This window comes from Bubalus kerabau, chromosome 2 (assembly GCF_029407905.1).
Source record: "Bubalus kerabau isolate K-KA32 ecotype Philippines breed swamp buffalo chromosome 2, PCC_UOA_SB_1v2, whole genome shotgun sequence".
Lineage (NCBI taxonomy): Eukaryota > Metazoa > Chordata > Mammalia > Artiodactyla > Bovidae > Bubalus > Bubalus kerabau.
In genome coordinates, this window is record NC_073625.1 from 172,984,568 (window position 1) to 173,011,762 (window position 27,195).

The 27,195-nt window shown below is 38.1% G+C and overlaps 1 protein-coding gene across 7 annotated transcripts in view; it reads left to right on the top strand.

Moving 5' to 3' along the window:
* Window positions 1-27,195, top strand: part of GK5 (glycerol kinase 5) — a 77,986-nt gene that overhangs the window by 36,283 nt on the left and 14,508 nt on the right. For 6 of the 7 annotated variants that reach the window (XR_008710736.1, XM_055569460.1, XM_055569461.1 and 3 more), the window contains 7 exons: window positions 5,246-5,377; window positions 12,480-12,555; window positions 13,093-13,154; window positions 13,237-13,310; window positions 13,507-13,567; window positions 15,719-15,845; window positions 17,203-17,307. Coding sequence is in view for 6 of the 7 variants with exons in the window: in XM_055569460.1 (XP_055425435.1) it covers window positions 5,246-5,377; window positions 12,480-12,555; window positions 13,093-13,154; window positions 13,237-13,310; window positions 13,507-13,567; window positions 15,719-15,845; window positions 17,203-17,307 (637 nt within the window). In the remaining variant the exon portion in view is untranslated. The remainder of the gene's footprint in view (window positions 1-5,245; window positions 5,378-12,479; window positions 12,556-13,092; window positions 13,155-13,236; window positions 13,311-13,506; window positions 13,568-15,718; window positions 15,846-17,202; window positions 17,308-27,195) is intronic. The other variant, XM_055569462.1, reaches the window with a different exon arrangement.

The window sequence follows — 27,195 nt, forward strand, 5'->3', positions numbered from 1 at the left end:
ATATAATCTACTGATGATGTTTTAGGACATTAAGAAGAGAATAACACACATGCACACTCCCATACTAGTGAAATTTAATAGGAGTCGCCCAGAAGTATGTGTGGTGGGTTGAAGTCCTTAACAGCTACGCTTCATGAAGTCCTGAGGAGGTCTGGGGTGGGCCAGAGGTTCACAAGTTACTGAGAATTCATTTTTATTCCTGGAGAAATAGAAAAAATACAGACTATGTCCAGAATAGGTACAGACCGTGTCCAGATTTTCTCCTCTGGACATAGTTATAAAAGTGGAGAATGGATATTGAGGTAGGTAACTACGTGACTGCCTGGCGGCCACAATCTTTCAGCACGATGCCTGGCACGTGGTAAGGCGGTGACAGCGTTGGTGGCGACAGGGGCAGCAGCTGCGATGTATCACTCAGAAGTGTGAGATTACTGAGTCAAAGAGGAAGGCAGCTTTCCAGCCCCTCAAATGTGATACCTGCAATGTTTGGTCTTATAATCAAGACCAAATATTATTATATTATATTATACTAAATATTAATTATAAGACTGCTGCTAAGTCGCTTCAGTCGTGTCCGACTCTGTGCAACCCCATAGACGGCAGCCCACCAGGCTCCCCCATCCCTGGGATTCTCCGGGCAAGAACACTGGAGTGGGTTGCCATTTCCTTCTCCAATAATTATAAGACTAACTATGCAATATTGATTATTTTAATGCTGCTAATACCACACAGTTAAATGCTTACTCAGCTAGGCTGCCCCTCCCAGGTGACGGATAGGGGAGTGTCTGGAACATCAGGTTTCCTTGATACGTGTTTGAAGACATTAATTTTATATGAAAAGCAAGTCCAAATATTGGGTCGGCCAAAAAGTTTGTTTGGCTTTTTCATAACATCTGAGGGAAAACCAAACCAACTTTTTGGCCAACCCAACATATTATAACTATGACAGTAATACATGAATGAAGCATATCTGCCATAATCTCACCCACACTGATTTTTTTGTTAGTCTAATACATAAAAATGTATTTTCCCTTAATAGTTTGTGAAGCTGAATATCAGAGATGCTGTTTACAGAAAGAGCAAGGGTGTTGAAAGGGGTTATGAGGAAATGTTGTGAACTTTGGTATACTTTAAAATTGTACTGTTTATAATGTGCAGTGTTATATTTAACATATAATTTTAGTTTTTAATCCGTCAATTATTACACATTCGATTCCTTAAGATGGCTTCCCTTGTGGCTCAGACGGTAAGCATCTGCCTACAATGCGGGAGACCCAAGTTCGATCCCTGGGTCGGGAAGTTCCCCTCTAGAAGGAAATGGCAACCCACTCCAGTACTCTTGCCTGAAAAATCCCGTGGACGGAGGAGCCTGGTAGGCTACAGTCCATGGGGTCTCATAGAGTCGGACCAACTGAGCAACTTCACTTCCCTTCACTTAAGTTGGTCACTGAAGTGTTTAAAATGTTTATGCCTTTGAAAATAAATTGTGAGAACATTTATTTCTGTAGAATAAGCCCCAAATCTCAAGTTGTGACATAAAACTGGCATCAGGCACAAAACTGAACATTTAAAGGACTTTGGCTACTTGATAGACTGAACATGTCTATGATGTAACTTTGGGCCTCTCCTAGCAGAGAAATGCATACAAACAGATTCATAAGAGTTTAGCACACAAAATTGCAGAGCCGGTCCTGCTGAAGGAACCCTGCCCTGTAACTGTCCTTTTCCAGACGCTTGTAGTGACAGCAGTGATGGAGGTTCCTGGAAATGTTGAGGGAGAATGTGCCAGAGCTGGCACCAAGGTGGTGAGTTTAGCCACCACTGTCCCCAGGCAAAGCGATGAAGACATGGACGCATGGTGGCCATTTCCCGGCACCATGTCTCCTCCAGGCACCCACGCTTCTTCTCACTGTTGTCCTGATTCGTGCCTAATGGCTGCTAAGGCTTTTCTTTGCTTTTAGCGTAAAATCCTAACTTCTTATCATAGTTTGACCCTGACCTCTTTCCAGACCCCGCTCTCCCTGAAGCTGCTAAGGGTTAGGCTCCCGCTTTGCCAGCCCTCAAGCCCTTTCTCACCCTAAAGCCCTGATCCCTGCAAGGCACCCCCTCCACCATCATGGCTGGACTCTTCTCATCCTTCAGGGCCCGGCTCACCATCCCCTCCTCTGTGGGAGCCCTTCTCTGCCGTCTTATTTATAGCAGCATCCCCCGCCTCCAATCCAGTCTTTATTACTGTCCTTTCTTTCACAATGGTCCTCAAACTTCAAAGATCCAACACACATTTCTCAATTGAAGTTTTAATTGAGACAATTGTAGATTCACATGCAGTTGTAAGAAACAATACAGAGATCCCTTATTTGTTTTACAGTTTCTCTCAAGTGGTAACATTTCACAAAACTATAGCATAATGTTAAACCAGAATACCGACATTAATATATTCCATAGATCGTATTCAGATTTTCCCAGCTTTACTCTTACTCATCTCTGTTTATAGGTGTATGTGTTTTAGTTTCTATAGTTTTTTCCTTATGTTCGTTTACCTGGCACCACAGTCAAGGCACTGAATACTTTCATCACTACAAGGATCCCTCGTGCTGCTTTTTTATAACCACATCTGCCTCACTCCTGCGTTCCTCCCCACCCTCTCCCATCCTTAGCTCGTTGCAACCACTAATCTGTCCTTCATTTTAAATTTTTCTCATTTCAAAAATGTGAGACATGTGGCATCGTGCAGCATAACCTTTTTTAATCAGGGTCATTTTTCGCTTAGTATAATTCCCTGGAGAACACAAGTTGTTACATGTATCAGTACTCCTTTCTGCTTTATTGCCGAGTTTTATTCATGAGCCACCTGTTGAGGGACATCTGTGCTAGAGTCAGTTTGGGGCTGTTACCAATAAAGCTGTTATGAACATTTGCTTATGGGGTTTTATGTGAGCATAAGTTTTCATTTCTCTGAGATAAGTACCCCAAGAGGATGACTGCTAGAATATAGGGTAATTGTGTGTTTTGTTTATAAGAAAATAAATGCAGTACTTTTTTTTCAGAGTGCTTGACCCATTTACATTTCCACCAGCAGTGTATGAGTTATAAGATGTGTATTTTTTTCTAATTTTGAAAAGAATGATTTTTAAAGTGAAAGTTGCTCAGTCATGTCTGACTCTTTGCTACCCCACGGACTATACAGTCCATGAAATTCTCCAGACCAGAATACTAGAGTGGGTAGCCTTTCCCTTCTCCAGGGGATCTTCCCAACCCAGGGATCGAACCCAGGTCTCACGCATTGCGGGTGGATTCTTTACCAGCTGAGGCCCAAGGGAAGCCCAAGAATACTGGAGTGGGTAGCCTTTCCCTTCTCCAGGGGATCTTCCCAACCCAGGGATTGAACCCAGGTCTCATGCATTGCGGGTGGATTCTTTACCAGCTGAGGCCCTAGGGAAGCCCAAGAATACTGGAGTGGGTAGCCTATCCCTTCTCCAGGAGATCTTCCCAACCCAGGAATTGAACTGGGGTCTCCTGAATTGCAGGCAGATTCTTTACCAACTGAGCTATCAGGGAAGCCCGATGATTTTTAAACAGGATGCATTTTTAGTCATCAGGGATTTTTTTTTTTTTTTTGTCATTTTAACCATGAATTATATCTTAGCATTATGTCACAATGTAACTTAGAGCATTTTTTCTTTTTTAGTAGTATATTAAATAGGGGTTCATTTTAGAACCATTGTATTCTTGGATGATCCCATTTATTGATTTGGTTACTTATTTACCTGTCTCTTCCTGCTAGAATGTAAATTTCAAGAAGACGGGGATTCTGCCTGTTTGCTCTATTTTCTCAGGGCCTTAGCACTGTTCTTGGGACTTGGAAGGCACTCAATAAATAGTTGTTAAGTATATGAACAAAAGTGCTCATTGTTCGTATGTTGATTAAAAGTGCAGGTGCTAGAAGTCTTAATATTTTTTGTGTGCCCCCACCAAAGTATTTACATTTTAACAGAAGATCCCTGAAGGATCCCAAATCTAAGTTTTTATAGAGAAAAATCTAGTTGCTTGTGGAGGAAGAACTTCAGTTTGAAGCATTTCTTAACATATAACACATCAGAAAAAGGATTATTAAATACTTTTTTTAAAGTCTTGTATTTAATAAGTAATGTAAAGTGCAGAAGGTTGGAATGCAGAAGGTCGGAGTACTGAATAGGGTGAAAAGGAGGGTACAATTTCTGGTTATAAGATGGATAAGGTCTGGGAATTGAACGTGTAATGTGATGACTATAGTTAATAATTCTATATTGTATAACTGAAATTTGCTGAGAGTAGAACTTAAATGCTCTCACCGAAAAGAAAGAAAAGGTGAAAAAAGTTGAAGTCTAGTGTTCAAAAAAAAAAAAGAACAAAACTGTAATGAGAGAACTGAATCTACACATTTATTGATTGATGCCTTATGCCAAAAATGAAAGAAAAATAAATTTGTATTTCTATTTTAAATAAACCAAAATTTTTCAATTTCTTTTGAGGAGGAGTAGGAATAACAGAGGGGAAAAATGCAAGTAGATAAATTCTCTATAATTGAATTTTTTGTAAAATATCAGTTTCAGAAGTTGAATCATCCATCTGCATCCTGGTAATTAGATAGCAGGATATGTGTTTATTTTGTTGTTTTGGGGGGTTTTTTAGTATGTCTTACAAACCTTAAAACTCAATGCTAGTTTTTTGTATAAGGCTTTTTTTTTCCAATTAAAGATTTTGCATACTAAGAAGTAAACTTAAAACTGTATATTTCATCTTCAATCATTAGACAAATATAAATAGTATTAAATAAAATAATTCATCCCAAATTTTAAACACTTAATGTGTAGGGAAACTTCCCTTCTCGGTTAATACTAAGTTGATTAAAAATATATTTCTAACAGAAAAATAGCCTTCTCCCTTGACCCTCTTGCTTTACTTCCATAGTTAAAAATAGGTAAAGAGGTAGAAAATAGTTATTTTTAAGAGGTTTTTGTAAGTACTTGAGCCTCCAGTGTTCTAAAGAAATTCATAGTAGGTGTGTCACGGTTCATATTTTAGACTGCAAATTGTCCTCTTAGGGTGCTTTGCTTGATTTCCTTATGTGCTGAGGACACTATATAAGGAATTAAAGAAGTTGTTTGCTGTTGAGTTTGTTTGCATGTGTATACAATTGATATAGAGACATCAAACGCCATTAAACACATTTTCCTAAAATATCTTTTTTTTTTTTTTTAAATAGCTCATACACAGTTCCTGCCGAGTACTGCACTTTTTCACTAGAAGTAAACAATTTCTAGCAGCCAGTTTGTTCACTTTCACAACTCAGCATGTTTCTTTGAGATTGGCCTGGATTTTGCAGAACCTGACTGAGGTAAGAAAAGATTGTATGTGTGTGTGTTTGAGGGATGAAAAAAATGGAAGGAATAAGGATATTAATTTGATTATTTGAGGGAAAATTGTGTCTACCACATTGGGATGGAAGACAAGGAATCTTTACTCAATATTTCTTTAAACCATTTTAATGGTGAATCATGTCACATACAGAAAAGTAAATGAACCAAAATGTACCTACCACTCAGTGATATTTTATGGAACAAACGTCTGTTTAACACTACTTAAATCAAGAAATAGAACATGGTGGCACTGTGTGTGGCATTTTCTTTCCATTTTTGTAATTTACATGTTTATTCCGTGACACTACACTTAGGTTTCTTTGCTGGAATATTTTTGAACTTTGTAAATGGAATCATGCAGTGTTTATTCTTTTGTATCTGACTCCTTTTGCTTGGCATTATATTTGTGAAATATACCACTGTGTGTAAATTAATTTTCTTATATTCTCATTGCTATTTAGTGTTCAGCATATGATTTTACCAGGGTGTGTGTATCCATTCTGTTCATGTACATTTGCGTTATTTCCAGTCTGGGGCCATTATGAATAATGCTGTGTATTTCTATTGCTGTAAATGTATTTCTGTTATATCTATACATGGGAATGGAATTTTTTAGGGCATAAAGGTATATATATATTTTCACCTTTAGTGGATAATATCAAACGTTTTCCCAGTTTTTGTCAATTTACACACTCCTCAGCAGTGAATGAGAGAGCTTATAATTTCATTTACCATCATAATTGATATTATCAGTCTTTAATTTTAGCCATTTTGGTGGATAGGTGGTGATATTTCATTGTGATTTTAGACTAGATTAAAAAAATGAAATCAAACTGTGTGCTATCTTACAGGAGACATACTTTAGACCAAAAAAACAGATCAGTTAAGATTAAATGGGGAGTTCCCTTGTGGTCTAGAGGGAGAGTTCTGGGCTTTCACTTCTGGGGCCCAGGTTCAGTCCCTGATCAGCATGCCCCTCCCAAAAAAAGAAAATGCAAAAGGCTAGTAAATGAGCCAAAATGACACTTAAATAAACGAGTAAATGGATGGAATCTACTATACAGAACAGACTCACAGACATACAGAAGACAGACTTGTGATTGCCAAGGGGGAGAGGGAGTTGTTGAGGGAATGATTGAGAGTCTGAGATCAGCTGGTGCAAATTAGAATACATAGGATGACAAGGACTTACTCTGTAGCACACAGAGCTACAATCAATATTCTGTGATAAACTATAATGGAAAAAATACGAAAAAGAATATATATACATATATATAATTGAATCATTCTGCTATGTAGCAGAAATTTATACAACAGTGTGAATCAGCTATACCTCAGTGAAATATTTTTTTAAAAAGTCAATGGATAGAAAAGATGTCCATGCAAACAGCAACCACAAGCTAAGTGACTATGCTAATATTAGATAAAACAGACTTTAAAAACAAACAAAAGTTTTACTAAAGATAAAGAAGAACATTTTATAATAATAAGTCAATCCATCAGAAATACACAACAATTACAAACTTGTATCCATCTAATAACAGTGTTCTAAAATACAGGAAACAAAAATTGGCAGAACCAAAAGTGCAAATAAACAATTCATCAGTGGTAGTTGGAGATGTCAGTACCCCACTTCAATAATTGGTAGAACAGCTGGAGAGAAGATCAATAAGGAAACAGAAAACTTGAACAATAGCACAAACTATCTGGACCTAATAGACTTTTATAGAAAGCTAATAACAACAGGATACATATCCTTCTTAAGTGTGTATGGAAGCTTCTCTAGGATAGACTATATTCTGTACCATAATACAGTCTCAATACATTTAAAAGGGCTGAAATTATACAAAGTATTTCTATGACTACAAAGGAATGAAATTTGAAATAATTGATAGAAAGTTGGGAAGTTCAAAACTATGTGGAAATTAAACAAAGCAATTTAAATAATCGGTTAAAAAAAGAAATCTCAAGAGAAATTAGAACATATTTTGAGGTGAATGAAAATGAATGAAAACACAGTATACCAAAATGTGAGGTAGCAAGAATAGTGTTTACAAGGAAATATAGATTAAGACTATATTACATAGAGAGACTATGTTAAAACAAATCTAATATTCTATCTTAAGACACTGGGGAAAAAATGAGCAAACTAAAAACCCAGACAAGCAGAAGGAAAGTAATATGAAGACTAGAGTGAAAACTGTTGAAATAAAGAATAGAAAAACAGTTGAAAAAATCAACAGAATCAAAAGTGGGTTTGAAAAGATTAGCTAGACTGACAAAGAAAAAGAAAAAACAAAAAGAAGATCCAGATAACTAAAATTATGAATGAAAAAGTTAATATTAATTCCAGCTTCACTGAAGTTAAAAGCATTAGACAATACTATGAACAAGCATATGCCAGCAAATTAGATAACTTAAATAAAAGGGGAAATTTCTTAGAAATTGCACAAACTACCCAGACTGACTCAAGAAGATATATGCAAGCTGAATAAATCATTTGTCCATTAAGAAATTAGTAAATTTTAATTTTAGAGGAGTTTTAGGTTTACAGAAACCTTGAGCAAAAGTACAGTTTCCATATTCCCCCAATACAGTTTTCCTGTTATTAATATGCTGCATTTGTTACAATTGATTAATCAATAGTGACACATTATTATAAAGTATTATTAATGTGATATATCTACAATTACAGTATTATTCACAGTGGTTTCACTGTGCAGATTTTATATGAACATAAATTTTCACCTCATTTGGGTAAATACCTAGGTATGCAATTGCTGGATGATAAGGTAAGAGTATGTTTTAAATTTGTTAAGAAACTGCCAAATTGTCTTCCGAAGTGGATCTACCATTTTGCATTCATCCCAACGATGAATGAGAGTTGCTTCGTATCCTTACTAACATTTGATGTCAGTACTTTGGATTTTAGCTCTTCTAATAGTTGTGAGGTTGTGAAGTGGAGAAGGAAATGGCAACCCACTCCACTATTCTTTTCCTGGAGAATCCCATGACAGAGGAATCTGGTGGGCTACAGTCCATGGGCTTCCCTGGTGGCATAGATGGTAAAGCATCTGCCTGCAATGTGGGAGGCCTGGGTTCAATCCCTGGGTTGGGAAGATCCCCTGGAGAAGGAAATGGCAACCCACTCCAGCACTCTTGCCTGGAGAATTCCATGGACAGAGGAGCCTGGTAGGCTACAATCCATGGGACAACAAGGAGTCGGACACGACTGAGAGAATTCACTTTCACTTTCACAGTCTATGGGGTCGCAAAGGGTTGGACATGACTGAGTGACTAACACACAATAGTTGTGAAGTAGTATCTCATTGGTTTAATTTATAATTTCCTAATAACATGTGATACAGAAATATGACTCTACTTTTATTTCTTATTCTTTATGTTGATAAGGACCTGCAGGATATATATTGACTAGAAAGGATGACTGCAAAGATCCTTTTCTCATCCTGATCTTGAAACAAAAGCTTTCAACATTTCACCATTTAGTATGAATCTATGATAGGTTTTCTTTAGATATTCTTTATCAAATTTAAGGAAATACTCTCCTTTTCCTGTTTGCTAAGATATTTTGTTATGTATGGATGTTGACTTTATTAAGCACATTTTCTGCACTTATCTCAGTGTGACAACCTGCTTGGGCCTCATGCATGCATGCACGCTAAGTTGCTTCAGTCGTATCCGACCATGTGCAACCCCATGGACTATAGCCTGCCAGGCTCCTCTGTCCATGGGATTCTCCAGGCAAGACTACTGAAGTGGGTTGCCATTCCCTTCTCCAAGGGATCTTCCCAACCCAGGGCTTGAACTCATGTCTCTTACATCTCCTGCATTGGCAGACGGGTCCTTTACCACTAGTGCCACCTGGGAAGCTTGGGCCTTGTAGGAAGTTTTAAATTCATTGCTTGATATCTTGTTGATTTGGAAAACTGATAATATCAACTATTATCTTCAAGTATAAATTTCTGCTCCATTCTCCTTCTGAAAATCTGCTTACATGTATGTTAGATCTTTTGACTAAATCCTTTTTGACTCCCACTCTTTATTACATATTTTCCATCCTTTGGTCTCTATGGGCCTTATTTTGGGTATTTTCATCTAACCGGTCTTCCAACTCTTTTATTATCTCTTTGTTTCTAATACACTGTTATTAAAACCCAACCATTAAGTTCTTAGTTTTTAAGTTTTAGAATATCTTTCCACCCCCATGCCTCAAATCAGCATGTTATTTTAAAATCCATGACTAGTATTTGTAACTCCTATGGATTGTCTCGGAGAAGGCAATGGCACCCCACTCCAGTACTCTTGCCTGGAAAATCCCATGGATGGAGGAGCCTGAAAGGTTGCAGTCTATGGGGTCTCTAAGAGTCCGACACGACTGAGCGACTTCACTTTCACTTTTCACTTTCATGCATTGGAGAAGGAAATGGCAACCCACTCCATTGCTGGAGAATCCCAGGGACAGGGGAGCCTGGTGGGCTGCCATCTGTGGGGTCACACAGAGTCAGACACGACTGAAGTGACTTAGCATAGCATAGCGTAGCGTGGATTATCTCTTTTCTCCTTCCCACTCTCACCAGCCACCCCCGCCACAATGTTCTCTTGTTTCCTCATATGCCCGATTACTTTGTTGTCGTTATTCAGTTACTAAGTCATGTCTGACTCCTTGTGATGCCATGGGCCGCAGTACGCCAGGCTTCCCTGTCCTTCACCATCTCCCAGAGTTTGCTCACACTCATGTCCATTGAGTAGGTGATGCCATCCAACTATCTTAGCCTCCGTTGCCCCTTTTCCTTCCGCCTTCAGTCTTTCCCAGCATCAGGGTCTTTTCCAGTGAATCAGCTCTTCACATCAGATGGCCAATTAGCTTCAGCATCAGTCCTTTGGATGAATATCAGGGTTGATTTCCTTTAGGATTGACTGGTTTGATTGCAGGGTGACAATATACAGCCTAGACATACTCCTTTCCCAATTTTAAAGCAGTCCATTGTTTCACGTCTGGTTCTAACTGTTGCTTCTTGACCTGCACACATGTTTCTCAGGAAGCAGATAAGGTGGTCTGGTATTCTCATCTCTTTAAGAATTTTCCACAGTTTGTTGTGATCCACACAGTCAAAGGCTTTAGCGTAGTCAATGAAGCATAAGTGTATATTTTTCTGGAATTCTCTTGCTTTTTCTGTGATCCAGCAGGTGTTGGCAATTTGATCTCTGGTTCCTCTGCCTTTTCTAAATCCAGCTTGATTGAAATGATTCAAAGCTGAGATGGAGTTCCTGTAAGAAACTTTTAGTTTACCCCTACTCCTAGAGTAGAGTCATTTGGAGTCTTAACCCAATGTGAAGAGGATTGCTCTTGGTCCTCCTGCGTTAGGAAGCCCTGATACTACTCTCTCCCTCGCTAACCTCATGAGGGCCTACTGCCTATCAGACGGGCTGGCCCTGAAGTAGTTTTTAAATGAACAGGTGAGTTTGCTACCTGGTGGGCATTGTTGCTACTCGCTGAAATACAGATTAACCTTTGGGGACCTGCCTGTTGGTCCAGTGGTTAACACTGCACTCCCAATGCCAGGGGCACAGATTCAGTCCCTGGTCAGGGAACTAGGATCATGACACATGGCATGGCAAAAAAGAAAGATGCAGATGAACCTTTGTCTAATTTGAAACAAATTATAGAATCACAATTTCTAAATTTAGAAAGTTTCAAATATCATTATTTTACTTAAAGTATTCCATATTTAGGGCTTCCTCAGTGGCTCAGCGGTAAAGAATCCACCCGCAGTATAGGAGTCTCAGGAGATACAGGTTCAGTCACTGAGTCTGGAAGATCCCCTGAAGGAAGGCATGGCAACCCACTCCATATTCTTGCCTGAAGAATCCCATGGACAGAAGAACCTGGGGGGCTACAGTTCAAGGGATTGCAAAGAGTTGGACACAACTGAAGCAGCTTAGCACGTGTGTACACACTCCATATTTAAGTGGTATAACACTTGACTCTTCAAAATACTTGTTATAAGAAATCTACAGGTGACTTCTCTTTTTAAAACTTATGCCATTCATCTTCTTTCATTGATCCCTTCTACTATTAAAATATAATTCATTCTTAAATATGTGCATTTGCTGTTTTTTTTTACCTCATTTAACAAGTTTTTTTTTTTTTTTTTTTTTTTTTAACATCTGTTATTTGAAAGGGATAAGGGATGTCCCTAGGTGTTGGAGTTATAAATGTAATCTAGTTCCTGCTCTTAAGGAGCTTAGGGAATGAATGATGTTGTGAGATAGTGCCTGTATGGTAGATGTCCTTGGATGCTGGGTTGGGCATATCTAGGAAACGCTAGTCTTAAAGGACAAATAAGAGTTGGGGAGATGACCAAGTAGGATTTGGGGAATTGTTTTCCAGTAAGTTAACGATATCTTTACAAGCTTGGCAGTTTCTGTTAGCTAGTCGAAGGAGGTTTTGATTCTTTTTTTGCTTTGGCAGATTTCTTCTGTGATGTGCCAAGTAAGTAATATTTTAGGCTTTCAGAGGTCATGAGGACTCCCTCGCAACTAGTCCACCACGGTAGCATGAAAGTAGCCATAAATAATACAGAAAGAAATGAGCGTGGCTGTGCTCTCTGTGTTGAGTAAAACTTTAAGGAAATGAAAAGTTGAATTTCATGTTTCGTGCGTTACAAAGTATTCTTTTTGTTCTTTTAACCATTATAAAATTACAAAAGCATTCTTAACGTGTGATACAGAAACAGGCAACTGTTTTGATTTGACCTGTGAGCTTTATTGTGCTATATCCCATTTTAAACTTTCTATATTTAGACATATTAGTATATGTAAACTAAAAAATAGATACACTTTTTTTTAATCACAAAAATAAGCATGCTCCATGTAAAACTAAAGCCTTTTGTACTCTATAGTAATTGCTTAGAATTGTTGAGTAAATTCTAGAAATTATTTCTCTATATATAAATTTTTATAAAAAATGGGATGATACTGTGTTTAGTGATTGGCACTTGATCATGCACTTAATAATTTATCCCCTTTGAACTGATCATGTGCTGTTGTGTTTTCAAGGTGCGAAAGGCAGTGGAAGAAGAAAATTGCTGCTTTGGGACTGTTGATACCTGGTTGTTACATAAGCTCACAAAAGGTAAAGGTGATCTGATAGATCTGCTCAGGTAACTGGAATTTGACTGATAGAAATCATTCATCTTAAAGAAGCGAAAGTTTTAAACTTTTCCCCCCATATCCCAGACATCCTGTTTTTTCTGGGACCCTAATAACTTCCTGTTATAGTAAAGCTAGATTAATTTCAGGTATTTTCTAAGACAAGAGTGATTTTTAAATTGTGATGACACCTCAAACATAAGACTGAGAGAAGTCTTATGCTTGAGAGTGGTAAGACTTGAGTTCAATACTGAATCTGCTTCTTTGCAACTATACCTAGAGTATATATAGCTGTGGGTAATCACATTGCTTCTCAGAGCCCCTTTCCTCATCTTTAAACTGGGAATCATGATGTGACAATATGCCTAAAAGCATTAAACAGGAAGTTGCTTTGGAGACTTTGCACTGGAAATGCACATTTTGAATGAATTTGAGAGCAGGCAAGGTTGAGACTGATAAGGATATGGGTGTAGATTGACACTACCTGATAATAAATAGATCATTTCCAATATAAATTTAGGTTCTGAATTTGCCACAGATTTTTCAAATGCCAGCACAACTGGACTTTTTGACCCATATGAGGTAAAGTTTTTTCCCCTTCTTTTTGAATCACCAATTTTTGTATAATTTAGCTAGGATTTTGATGACATATTTTTATGCCCAGATGTGTTGGAGCAAGATCATTACCTCCCTGCTTTCAATCCCGCTCTCTCTCCTGCCTCCTGTGAAGGATACGAGGTAATAATGAAAATCAGATATAGAAACCAGCAAAATTGTCCCTGAATTCACCTCGCCTTTGGGGGGAAAATTATTTTATCACTATTACACCTCCAAGGTGCTTGTATGTTCATTATGTAACTTTTGGAGCTATGTTAAATTTTAGACTTAATATTTCTAGAGCTATAGCTTACTTTTTAATCAATTTTATTTGAAGCTACAATTTTGGATCAGTGGATGAAGAGATATTTGGTGTGCGTATACCAATAGTGGCCTTGGTAAGTGGAAAACTTGAGGACTTTTCCTTGTATTGTATATAAACTAAATGAATATCTGTGAATAGTTAGGTTTAGTTTAAGAAACACAAACGTCCATGCAGAATAGAGTGTGTTTTTTCTTTTTAAGTTAAAGGGCCCTGAATATAATCAGAAGGATTCTCTGTTTTCTGGAAAGGGCACCAATGGGCTAGTGTTCTATCATGGAAATTCTTTATAACTTTTTCTGACTTCTCTATATGTTGTTTTTCAGAAAAGGACTATGTTAAATTTTTAAAAAATGTTGTCATCTGAGTAATACGTGGTTTATATTTGATACTCTGAGACAGGAAGCAGTGATAGGGCCAATGCTTAATTTATATTAATATAATGAGAAACTGTGAGAGGGCAATTAAAGAAGACAAATATTTGCATTTTATTTTTTATTATTTTTTAAAGTGTATTTACATTTTATAAAATCCTTTGTCTACTGAGACGGTAAAGAATCTGTGGATGAGTGAAAAATTAGCTGTTTCTGGTTTTTGAGGTTTCTTTGTTTCCTTTAGTAATTAGTTACTTAATTTGGCTGTGCCAGGTCTTAGTTGATACATGCGGGATCTTTAGCTGTGGCATGTGAACTCTTAGTTGCAACATGTGGGATCTAGTTTCCTGACCAGGGATCAAACCCAGGCCCCCTGCATTGCGAGCACAGAGTCTTAGCCACTGGACCACCAGGAATGCCCCTGAGGTTTCTTTCTTGACTATAGAAACTGAGGCCTTGCTTTTAATTTCCTGTAACAGCTTAAGAAGGAGGTGTAGAACATCTGACCCTACATAGACAATCACTCCAGTAGGTGGAGGAGTCAAGTGAGGGGAGGGGAATTTAATTCTCAAATTACAAATTCCTGGAGAAGATCAGTCTTATTCAACTCAGAGTAGGCTCAGGTTTAGATTAAGGTATGATTATTAAACTTATTCGGAGAAGGCAATGGTACCCCACTCCAGTACTCTTGCTTGGAAAATCCCATGGACGGAGGAGCCTGGTGGGCTGCAGTCCATGGGATTGCGAAGAGTCGGACACTACTGAGTGACTTCCCTTTCACTTTTCACTCTCATGCATTGGAGAAGGAAATGGCAACCCACTCCAGTGTTCTTGCCTGGAGAATCCCAGGGACAGAAGAGCCTGGTAGGCTGCCCATCTCTGGGGTCGCACAGAGTCGGACACGACTGAAGTGACTTAGCAGCAGCAGCAGCAGCAGAAAACTTATTGATTAGTGAGAAAGCATTTTTCAGGTGAGTTTTGGTTCTTAAAATATTGTGGTGTATATATATTAAATATATCTACATGTGTTACATTAGCAAATGTTATAGGGAGTTCCCTGGTGGTCTGGTAGTTAGGATTTGACACTTTCACTGTCATGGCTAGAGTTCAATTCCCGATCGGGGGACTGAGATCCCACAAGCCATGTGTTGTGGCCAAAAAAAAAAAAAGTTATAATTTTTCTTTTTAACAAAAATGTATGGTTGGGAAATATATGGTTTTAACCTACATCTACTTATTCGCCTATGAAAGTGAAAGTGAAGTCACCCAGTCGTGTCCGACTCTTTGCAACCCCATGGACTGTAGCCTACCAGGCTCCTCCGTCCATGGGATTCTCCAGGCAAGAGTACTGGAGTGGGGTGCCATTGCCTTCTCCAGGGAGTTGTCCCGACCCAGGGATCAAACCCGGGTCTCCCACATTCCAGGCAGACGATTTAACCTCTGAGCCACACCTATGCTACTTCTTAAAAGGGAAATTTGTGTGGTCTGTTATTTTGACTAATGAATGAAGGTGCTTGCAAGTTGCAAATAACGAACCTTAGCTGTTTTTTTCTGCACAAATTTTATTCTGACTTTTGTTATTAAGATTATTCTTATGATTCTTCAAGTGGTCAAGTAGATTGCCCACTAAAAATTCCCGAGACATGTTAGTTTTCCACATAATGTTATAGTCCTAGAGAGACCCCTGTTATATAGTTGTTGCTATGTTCTCACCAGGGAGTTTGTTTAAAGGAAAAAGAAAAAAAGGAAAGAAAGTATTGAACCATGAGACTATAGTGAGTAAGACAGTGGGATACAGTGAAATGGAACACTGCTAAAGGCATAAAGACTTTATATTTGTTTGTCTTTGGCAGGTCGCTGACCAGCAATCAGCCATGTTTGGAGAATGCTGCTTTCAGACAGGAGATGTGAAGTTAACCATGGGAACTGGGACGTTTTTAGATATTAATACTGGAAATAACCCTCAACAGAGTGTTGGAGGTAAGGAGTTAGAATTTATCCTATTTGTTAATGAAATATCTTTTTTTTTTCACTCACTTAACTTTTGTGACACTACTTTCCTATTTTATATTAAGGATATTCTCTAATATTTTTCATTATTCTTCTTAGAGATAGTCAATACCCACTTGCTTTTATTCTTTAAATTAAAAGCACTAAAAAATAACCAGGATTCTATGGAAAAATTCAGAAAGATTAGGATATTTTGGTCAGCTTTTCAAAGATTTACCTTTAACACTTGTTGTATTTATTTAAATCATCTTTCTAGGTCTCTAAAATTTCTTTCATGTGTTGGGATTTATTCTTTCTGTGAATATTTTCGGGGTTGGTACTTCTCAGCTAGTGATGCATGTGTATTCAGGGTTTCATTCTCATTTATTTTTTGGCTCACAGTATGGCATGTGGGATCTTATTAATAGTTCCCTGACCAGGGGTGGAAGCCCTAGCCCCTGTGGTGAAACCATGGAGTCTTAACCACTGGACCACCAGGGAGTGTGTTAGTTACTCAGTCATGTCCGACTCTTTGTGACCCTATGGGCTGTAGCCCGCTAGGCTCTTCTGTCCATGGAATTCTTTAGGCAAGAATCCTGGAGTGGGAAGTCCTGTATATTTAGACTTTTAATAACAACTGCTAAGAATTTGTTCTGCCTAATTGAAGAAATCCTGGCATGCAGAATCCAAGAAATTTAGATTGTGTAACTACACTCGGGAGAGCTTGGGGCTTTTAGTCTGAGCCCTGCTCCTTTAACATGGTTACTTAGAGGTGGATTTTAAAATCTTGTTCTTGTCTTTCATCCTGCCTACTGTTCTTCATTTCCCCTTAATTAGGAAAACGAAAGCTAGAAAAATGATCTTTATAAAAATTAAGTGAAAAAATAAAGGAAAATGATCATTGTTTCTGTTTAGAAACCTTATTTAGAAACTGCAGATAAATGCAATAACATGGTTAGTTCTCTAACAAACAAATCTTGTAATAACCATTACTTTCTCAATTAAAATATTGTTTCTGTGTTTCTAGAGACATAGATATGCTTGTAGCTGATAAAAGCTAATATTTATTGTTCATACTCTATGCCAGGCACTAATTCTTTTTCTGTATTAACTCCGTTTATTCTCACAGGAGCTCTCTGAGGTAGGCCGTTTTACAGTCAAGGAAACTGAAACTAAGAAGTTGGAAACTTGTAAAACCACACCTAGAAAATGAGACAGGGCGGGGATTTGAACTTACGCAGTCTGACCCCATAGGCATGTTGCTAGTTTTTGAGATAATCAGATTGCTCCACTGCAGATACCTCTGTAATGAAGTCACTCTTTATTATGTGACTTATTTGTTTTTAAGGCTTTTATCCATTAATTGGGTGGAAGATCGGGCAAGAAGTGGTGTGCTTAGCTGAAAGCAATGCGGGAGATACGGGCACTGCCATAGAGTGGGCTCAACAGTTAGGTAAGTTATCTTCTAAATGGCTTTCGTAGATAGGCCAGCCCTAACTCAAGACAACCACATAAGCTAATCAGCAGGGAATGAATGGATTGTTTGAATGAAACTCAAAATAAAATGACACATGCTAGAAGAAAATATGGGCCTCCCTGATGGCTCAAATGGTAAAGAATCTGTCTGCAATGCAGGAGACCCAGGTTTGATCCCTGGGTTGGGAATATCCCCTGGAGAAGGAAATGGTCACCTGCTCTAATATTCTTGCCTGGAGAATTCCACGGATAGAGCCACTATTTTGTGATGCATTCATTGTCTTTCATCTTTGTTCTTCACTTTCTAGTTGGTCTGTGACTGTGTCTAATCAAAATTCTGAGTCTGCAAAGTTGGACTTAAGTGATCTCTAGAAACCTGCTCTCCCTTCCAGTTGTGACCTGTCCTGGCTTTCCCTAGAGAGCCCTCCTTTTATTCTTCTTCCATCCACTTAAAATATGCTCCTGTTTTTCACTGGCTGCTCAGAAGTCTTTGATTTCTTTGTTTAGAATAGTTTAAATTGCCTTTATAATAGTCTCAGTGTCATGAATAGAGTCATGTATGAGAGAAAACCTACTATGGAGGGGCTATGCAGTGTTATGCATAAGAGTATGGCCCTGGTTCTATCAGCCTCTTTTTTTTTTAATTTTATTTTATATTGGAGTATACTGGTGGCTCAGTGGTAAAGAATCCCCTTGCCAATGCAGGAGATGTAGGTTCGATCCCTGGGTTGGGAAAATCCCCTGGAGAAGGAAATGGCAACCTACTCCAATATTCTTGCCTGGATAATTCCATGGACAGAGGAGCCTGGTGGGATTGAAGTATAGTTGATTTACATTGTTGTGCCAGTCTGTGGGCTAGTCACAGCAGAGTGACCTCATTTTACACATGTATACATTCTTCTTTTAATATTCTTTTCCATTGTGGTTTATCTCAGGAGATTGGATCTAGTTCCCTGTGCTACAGTAGACCTTGTTGTTTATCCATTCTAAATGTAATAGCTTACATCTACCAACTCCAAATTCCCAGCCTTCTCTCTCTTTTCCCCTGCTCCCTCTTGGCAACCGCAAGTCTGATCTTTATGTCCACACCACAATCTAAATTTAGAATTTTTTTGTTCTCTCTAAAAGAAACCCCCATATCCATTGGTGGTGATTTCCCATTTCACACCCCACCCCCTCAGCCCTAAGCTACTGTTAATCTACTTTCTGTATCAATAGATTTGTGTATTCTGGAAATTTCATATGGATGGAATCAAACAATATGTGGTCTAACTGGCTTCTTTCACTCACCCATATTTTAGCATGTATCATTACTTCATTTCTTTTTATTGCTGAATAATTTTCCATTATATGCATGTGCCACAGTTTATCCACTCATCAGTTGATGGGCATCTGGGTGGTTTCTGCTTTTTGGCTATTGTGAACAATGAACAGCCTGTGTATTACATAACCATATTTAATACATGCACTATGTAATGCTACATACCTAAGTATTAACAATAGCTATCTCTGATGATTACATTTTGAGAGAGTCTGGTTTTTTACTTTGCTGATTTGAACTAAGCTGATTTTGTTTAAAGACAAAAATAGTTCTGTTGGCAGAAAACATACAGTCTGGAGGAAAATACCAATCTCTGCTTCCTCCTTTCTTTCTTTCTCTTTCTCTATAAACCTGAACTTGCATTATAAGCTTAAGATATTTGCTACCAAAAAGCAAATGTTTACTTGAAAAGTTTTTATCACTTAAAATCTCTTCTTTAAATGTACTACTTTCAATTTTTGGACACGTGTTTTTAAGTCAACTCAGAATTATCAGAAACAGAAAATATGGGAAATTCCCTGGAGGTCCAGTAGTCAAGCCTCTGCACCCGCACTGCCGAGGGTGAGGATCCAATTCCTGGTTAGGGAACTAAGAACCCACAAGCTGCACAGTGCGACCAAAAAAACAAGCAAAAAAGAAATAGAAAATATAGGTTACATATCAATATTTTTTCTTATTTAGTTGTTCCTTTTATTAATTTTGCTCCTTCCTAAAAGATGCAAAGGAAAAGCAGAATGACTTCACATTCCTCATTTAAAAAAAAACCATTCCCTAGTTCCTTACGACACCATGTGCACATTACCAGTGGAAATCATTTCCACTGCTTTGCTGGCTTGAGGCTCAGTCACTGTGACTCTCAAATGATGAAGACTATTTTCTGGGAGATGGAACTAAATGGCCCTGACCTAGAAAAGTGATGTGTTTCCAGTGGAGGCATAAGGAGCCCCCCAAAGGCCCGTCCCATCTCTGGCAGGAAACAAGAAACCATTGGTCTGATTGAAGAGAGAGAGAATTCAGAGTTGAATTATTTACTTTAAAATTTTTATTATTAAAGAACTACACAGTGGTATTTATTGAATTATTGGTGTATACCTGTCTGAAATTCATGCAAAAAGTTGACCTTTATTTTAATATATCTCTTTCTATTCTGAGAATTCACTGTGATATTTGTGAATTAATAATTGAATTATATTAATTAATTATAATTAATGATGTAAAATGAATTATAACAATGTACAATACAATACAATATAAATATATGTAAATAATTATATAATTATTAATTACAATTAATTAATTCAGAAAAATAACTGAATTATATTCAGGAGAAATGCAGTGTATCAGAGCTTAATTAACCTGGTCATTTCCTTGGAGATGTGTATTCTGAGCCTTTGTGTCTTTGTGTGATGTTCTTGATTTTTTCCACTCTGAATGGTGGCTTCCTTCAAACCCTTTTCTGGGTTGAACACTTCAGGCTTAGGTGTAAAAGCTCTTCTAAGCCAGTTCCATCTTCATTTTTTAGATTTATTTTCTTAATCTTTTTACACAGGCTGGTTCTCTCTCACTTCTCCCCCTTACTCCCTATGTTAACGGCCCCATTTGAGTCCCTGTGGGATCATCTCTTTTTCTTTTTCATCTGGTCCATCTCTGCTCCCCTTCTCTCTTTGTTCTATTTTGGTATCTCAATCTTAGAAATATGTTTATGTCTTCCAGCTTTTATTCCCTTAACAGGTAATTGAGTGCTAAGTACAAGCCCGGAACTCCATGCTAGGAGACACCTGGGAGTAAGACAGATACTTCTGGCCTTCATGAAGGTCATAGTCTAGCAAGTAAGATGTGTATTAAATGCATAATTGGGTAAAAAAACAACCAAAAAATAGTGTTAAATACCAGGAAGGAGAAGTATAAATAGAATCAATGATCCTTTTCTAAAGGGAGGGCTTTGTCTGGTATGGGGACTCAGAAGGCTTCTTTAAAGAAGTGATATTTCAGCTGAGCCCTGAAGGACAAACAAGAGTGATTGGACAAATGGGGGAGGCAGCTGGTCAAGGAGCAGCCCAAGCAGAGAGGACCAGTGAAGAAGGCCCTGAGGAGAGAGGAGCATGGGCCATTTATGGAACTGAAAGAATGCACTATTTCTTTTCTACAACTGAGACAGTTCCCATCTCTCTTGTCCTCCAGTGATGTGGGTCAGGAGACATCTTTTCCCTAGCAGTTTCATTTTTAATTGCCACATGTCACATCTGCCTGCTCCAGGCAATCCCCTGGACTCTGAGCATACACTAAAAGTTACCCAGGACTCTTGTTTACTAGAAATAAAGTAAAACTGATTTCTTCTCTCTGGGTATCTTCCCAAGAGAGAGAATAGCCTCTCTCATTAGAAAGGATGAGATAAACATTCTCTCCTCTAGGAACTAATTAGGTGGCGGTGAATGGTTGTATGTCATTACTAGTGACTAGTGTCTTTGTTTATGGTCTTGTATCCCTCTTGCTTCCTGCTGGGACGACAAACAGTAAGATAAATATGGCTGCAGCTGGCGTGGAGCCTGCCCAGCCATAAAGGAAGCCTTGAGCTGTCGAGGAGACTCTGCAGACATAGGGTCTATAGAGGGCACCAACAGAGTGTTACTGGTGAACATACTAGAGGCTGTTGAGGATGCTATAGATGTTCACTATGGATTGAGCCGGCCGAGCCAAGAGCAGATCCCCTCAGCTGTGGAAAAGCAAGCACTGGGCTTGATCACCCCAGGAGAGCCTGGTAGAGATGGACAGTGGTACTGATTTGTCTGATTACTCCTCCTCCAGGCTGAAGGGAGAGGCCTAATCTTTCTCATAGTTTGAGAAACCCCAGAGCCAAGGGTGTCCATTCCCTTACCTTTCCCTGCCTGCCAGCCCCAACAAGCCTGACCTGAAAGAGAGCACAAAATATTTAAGGATACACAGCCCCTTGAAGGAGGGTGACCAAATTCGATAAACTACAACAAACTAAATGTGAGATACATATTGATAGAGGAAAGATCAGAGGAAAAAAATATGTGACCAATAATAGTCTCTTTTCTGGAATATGAAAACAGAATTATGGAAACAGAATTATGAAAATGTAAAAATTGAAGAGAGAATTGAAAATAAACTTTCCTGAGCTGAAGAAAGACCTAAGTTTCAGAGTGAAATGGCTTTACCAAGTTAAAAAAGGTATGAACTAAGACAGTCTTAGGGAGATGAATTGTGTGAATCTCAAGAATAAAGAAAAGAGTCAAGATAGAAAGGTTTGTTTCTAAAGAGGAGAGAATCAGATCAGCATGGAAGTTAGTTGTAAAGTTTGGAAAGTGGAACTACATCTACATGTTACAGAGAAAAAAGAACAGTGAGCCAGTTTTCCAGGGTCCGACTAACACATTCAGATTAAGTGCAGAAGGCACATGTCTTGGCCTCGCAGTAGTTCTGTCTGAAGAAATTACACAAAAGAACTAGAACAGAAAGTCTCAAAATGGAGAAAGCAAAGGATGCAAATAAAGTGATTCCAAATAAAAATATATTTTGTCCTGGTAGCAGGCCAGACTTCTCTTTGTTCTATTTTATTTGAGCTGCTCTTATACCAAACTGACTTAAGTTTTCTTACTGTAATGTAAATACTTTGTTTTCATACATTAAGAACATAGTTTTTGATATCCTCTTAGGAGATTGAATTGATCTTAATACCAACAGCCCCTAATTAAGCTAGGCTTAAAGATTTCACGTGTGTTCATGCTTGGTCTACAAAAGAAAGTAGTATTTCTGTTGGATGCTTCAAAATGGTATTCGTTTTTTCTTCCTTCCCACGGATGCTTTTAATTCTGTGATGTGTCATTTGTGGGGCAAATTGTTGATCAAGTATAGACAACAGAGTGTACATGTTTTCTGCTTTTTGTTCTTCTTTCTGTTTCATTTATATTTTTGTTTCAAGTCTGTGTAAATCCCTTTTCTCACACACACACACACACACACACACACACACAACAGCCGCCACCACCAAATCCTTTTCTCAGTTCCATACTTGGAAAAGCAAGAGTGGCACATCGCAGCTTTTTATGTAATACAGTTAGAATAGTAGAATGAACAGTAAAAACAGTATTTAAATGGTACTTAGCCACTTGGAAACTTGAAAATATCTTTTCTAAGGTAGCATAGGGCCAAGGAAAGCATTGGAAACACAATTTAATAGCAGAAAGTAAAGAAAATGACTGTAATTCTATAAAAAAGAAAATTAAAAAAACGATACTTGGAGGAAAATGATGAATGCTTATTAATAAGCAAATAAAGAGAAGCATTTTAAATTTCTAAGCCAAAAATGACAAAGGTATGCAAATCATGAAATTGAGAGAGAATAATAAAAAGTTAATTGGTAAACTGATCTCTTTTATTTATTTTTTTTCTTTTAAGCATCTCTACGTATAAATATGTATATGGAGAGACAGAGGAAAAGAAGAGACAATGAGAACTGTTTCAGCTTTTTGTTTTGAAATAATTTCAAAATTGTAAAAATAGTACAAAAATTATTATATACCCTTTATCCCAGATTTGCCGTGTTTCAACATCTTGCCATGACTGCCATATCTGTCTGTTATCCACCCATTCATCTTTCCATCCAGTACGCTCTTGTTGTTGTTTAGTTGCTCAGTCATGTCTGGCTCTTTGTGATCCCATGGACTGTAGCCCGCCACGTTCCTTTGTCCTTAAAATTCTCCAGGGGAGAATAATGGGGTGGGTTGACATATCCTTCTCCAGGGGCTTTTCCTGACCCAGGGATCAAATCCTCATACCCAGCATTGGCAGGCGCATTTTTTACCACTGAGCCACCAGCGAAACCCCCAATATGCTATAAAATAGATAAATATCAGTATAATTTTCTCAGCTCTTTGATAATAGATTGCATGTATCTTACTCCTTTTCCTGTAGTATTTCACTGTGTTATTTCCTGAGAACAAGAATATCTTTTTACTAATATTCTTACTAATATTCTCCTCTTCCTAATATTCTTAGAAATATTATCTTCTCAAGAACAAGAATCCCTCAATGGGATTATTAACTTCAGAAAATTTAACATTGGGTCCAGTACTTTCATCAGATTTACAATCTACATTCCAGTTTTGTCCTATGTCCCAATCCTGTCGTTCATGGCAATTTTTTCCATTACAGAATCCAGTCCAGGATTGCTTATGCATGTGTGTGTGTTAGTCACTCAGTCGTGTCTGATTCTTTGCAACTCCATGGACTGTAGCCCTCCAGGCTCCTTTGTCCATGGAATTTTCCAGGCAAGAATAGTGAAATGGGTAGCCATTCCATTCTCCAGGGGATCTTCCTGACCCAGGGATCGAATACGTGTCTCCTTCATTGCAGGCAGATTCTTTCAGGTCTGAACCACCAGGGAAGCCCAGGATTGCTTATAATTTCTTTTAATCTAGAACAGTTTCCTCAGCTTTGCTTTGCTTTTCATGCCACTGATATTTTTGAAGGATGTCAAATTATTTTCTGGAATGTCCCTCAGTTTGGGTTTTTCATGTCTTTGCAACCCCATGGACTGTAGCCTGCCAGGCTTGTTTGTCCATGGGCACTCTCGCCATGCCTTCCTCCAGGGGATCTTCCTGACCCCGGAATCAAACCCATGTCTCTTATGTCTCCTGCATTGGCAGACAGGTTCTTTACCCCTACTGCCACCTGGAAAGCCCTTTCATGTCTAGATCTAGGTAATGTATTGGGGCTGAAATTATAAATAAGTGATAATGTGTCTTTCTCAGGATACATACCTGGAAATGCAGAATGTCCCTTATTCCTGTTTTGATTCTGTTAATTTTTTTCACATGCATAAGATATTTTCTGATTTCTCTGTTGTATAATTACTATTTTTTTTTGTCATAAGTAATATGTAGGTAGATAATTTGCGATTAGGTAATATCCCAATTTTCACCAAACTTCCCCCACCCCCTAAATTCAGGTTTCATTGGTGTTTCATACCTGGATCAGTTTTCACTGTGATGGCTCAAAAAATGGTATTTTCTAATTCCATTTTCCACTCTGTTTATTAGTTAACATTCTGTTGTTATATTAGGAAGAGCCCTCCATTTCCTCTGTTATTATTGGTATAAACTAATGGTTTCTTAGTTTATTCAGCAGGTTATAACTCTTCTAGTTCTTACGTATTTGTTTTAATTCTCAGTAGTCCCAGATTTGGTCAGTGAAAATCTCCTCAGACTGGCCTCCATGTCTTAGAAATGTCTATCTGTATTCTGTTTTTTAGCATTTTCTTAATTTCTGGCACAACGTGATAAGTTCATCTTGTGTTTTTCGTATCTGCCATCAAGTTTTCCAGTGAGCCCTGCCTCCTTTTAGGAGGAAATGGTATTTAAAACCAATGACTGAGGGAATTCTCTGCTGGTCCGGTGGTTAGGACACACTTTTACTGGGAGGACCTGGGTTCAATCCATGGTTGGGGAATTAAGATCCCACGTGCAATGGGGTGCAGCCCTCCAAAATAAATAAATAAGTACACAATTTCATAAATTAAAAAAATTTTTTTAATATATAAGAACAATGGCTAGAGCTAGAAATGTAGAAATGTGTGTGTGTGTACAAGAGAAGGGTCCCAGTTTTATCCTTTTATCTCCCTTTTTCCACATTGAGAACCCTAGCTCCCAACACAATATTATATACTCATTTGCTCAATCTTTAAATATACACCAAAGAATCTGAATTACTAGACACATACCACTGCAACCAACGGCATTCAAGATTGTTTGCAGAGTTGTTTTTTTTTTCTGTATAGTAAGCATATATGGTCAAACCATGCTATTCAAGTTCACTTGGATTAATTCTTTTTCTTCTCCCTTCACTGAGTTTATTAATTTGAAAAGAATCGGGTTTATTTGTTATCATTCAGTTTTAGTTTTCCCCACTGCATCCTTTTTGAGCACCTTTTTTTTAATGTGGAATTTTAATGTGATTTCTAAGTAAAATTCATAAAAGGAGCAATTGACTCCCTCTCCTATCCCTTCATCCTGTCTTCCTACCTCTTGTAGAGTGTCACTTCATTGGTTTTTGGTTTATCTCTCCTATTTGTTTTTGCAAAAACTTGAAAATGCAATATTTTTTCTCTCTCATTCAGGTAGAATGAAAAAGCATTCAAAAAACAAGAACAAGGGGATTATTTCCCCACTCTCTGTTCTGTAGGAGACGCCTGGCTCCTCCTCCTCCTCAAATCAGAAAGAGAGGGCTTCCTCAGAAGCTCTTCATGATTTCTGCCAGTGTGCAGACCCAAGTTTCAGGTTTCACGCTGTCCCTGGCTCTAGGACAGGAGATATCAGAGAAAAGAAAAAAGAGGAAGCTCACTGCGGGTTTGGTGGTAGTCACAGTCTCCTGGTTGGACTGCCTGCTTATTCTTTTGCATCCTCAGATAGCTCTGCTGTAATCCATCCAGGATTCCATCCAGGCTTTGTAGTTGCGTTCAGTGGGTGAGACTGAGTGAAGTCTGTTCACTCCTAAAGACTTGCCGTCAAGAAGCTCATATGAGAACAGTTCAAGTAGAAGATGATTTAGAGAAATTCCTTAAGCAAGAACAGAATAACCAGTAAAGAATGTGAACAAACTAGATTTTTTCCCCCTGTTTCCTTGTCTGTTACCAAAATCTTCCCTCAAATCAGCCGTTTAGTATAGTTTCCACGTCTTGATTTTAAAAGTTAGACATTTGGACGTGATTTCTTAAATATAAAGATTTTAAGTGCAGTATTTTCTTCTTAATATATTAGTTTTTGAAGTGTTATCTGGACATTTTGAACAAATGAACGTAACCTATGGATCTAAATAACTGTCATTTTGAGTAAAATTTGCAATAATTATTGAGCAGTCCATATTAATGTTTTATCACACATGCATGCATGCTCAGTCATGTCCGACTCTTTGCAGCCCCATGGACCGTAGCCCACCAGGTCCTCTGTGCATGGGTTTTCCTAGTCAAAAATACTGGAGTGGGTTGCTATTTCCTTCTCCAGGGGATCTTCTCAACCCAGGGATTGAACGTGCATCTCCTGTGTTGTAGTTTTATCATAAATGTTCCTTCATCTTCTTGTCATTAATAAATTTTTCATTATTACTGTGTAAGGCCAACAATATTTATTATGACCAAGTCTTGATCCTTTTCATATAATCTATGCTGTCATTCTCACATGCTTATTCAGGAGTCACTTTACAAACAAGTGTATCCAAATGGCCAGTGAAAAATATTTCATTAGTTAACAGAGAAGTAAGAAATCAAGCTAGTGTGCAATTCCAGCTAATAGTGAAAATGAAAACCATAGACAGTATCAATTGTTAGTAAGAATATAGAGTAACTGGAACTCTCATATGGCTGAAGGAGCCTTAAAGTGAAAGTGAAAGTGAGGTCGCTCAGTCGTGTCCCACTCTTTGGGACCCCATGGACTGTAGCCCACCAGGCTCCTCTGTCCATGGGATTCTCCAGGCAAGAATACTGGAGTGGGTTGCCATTTCCTTCTCCAGGGGATCTTCCTGATCCAG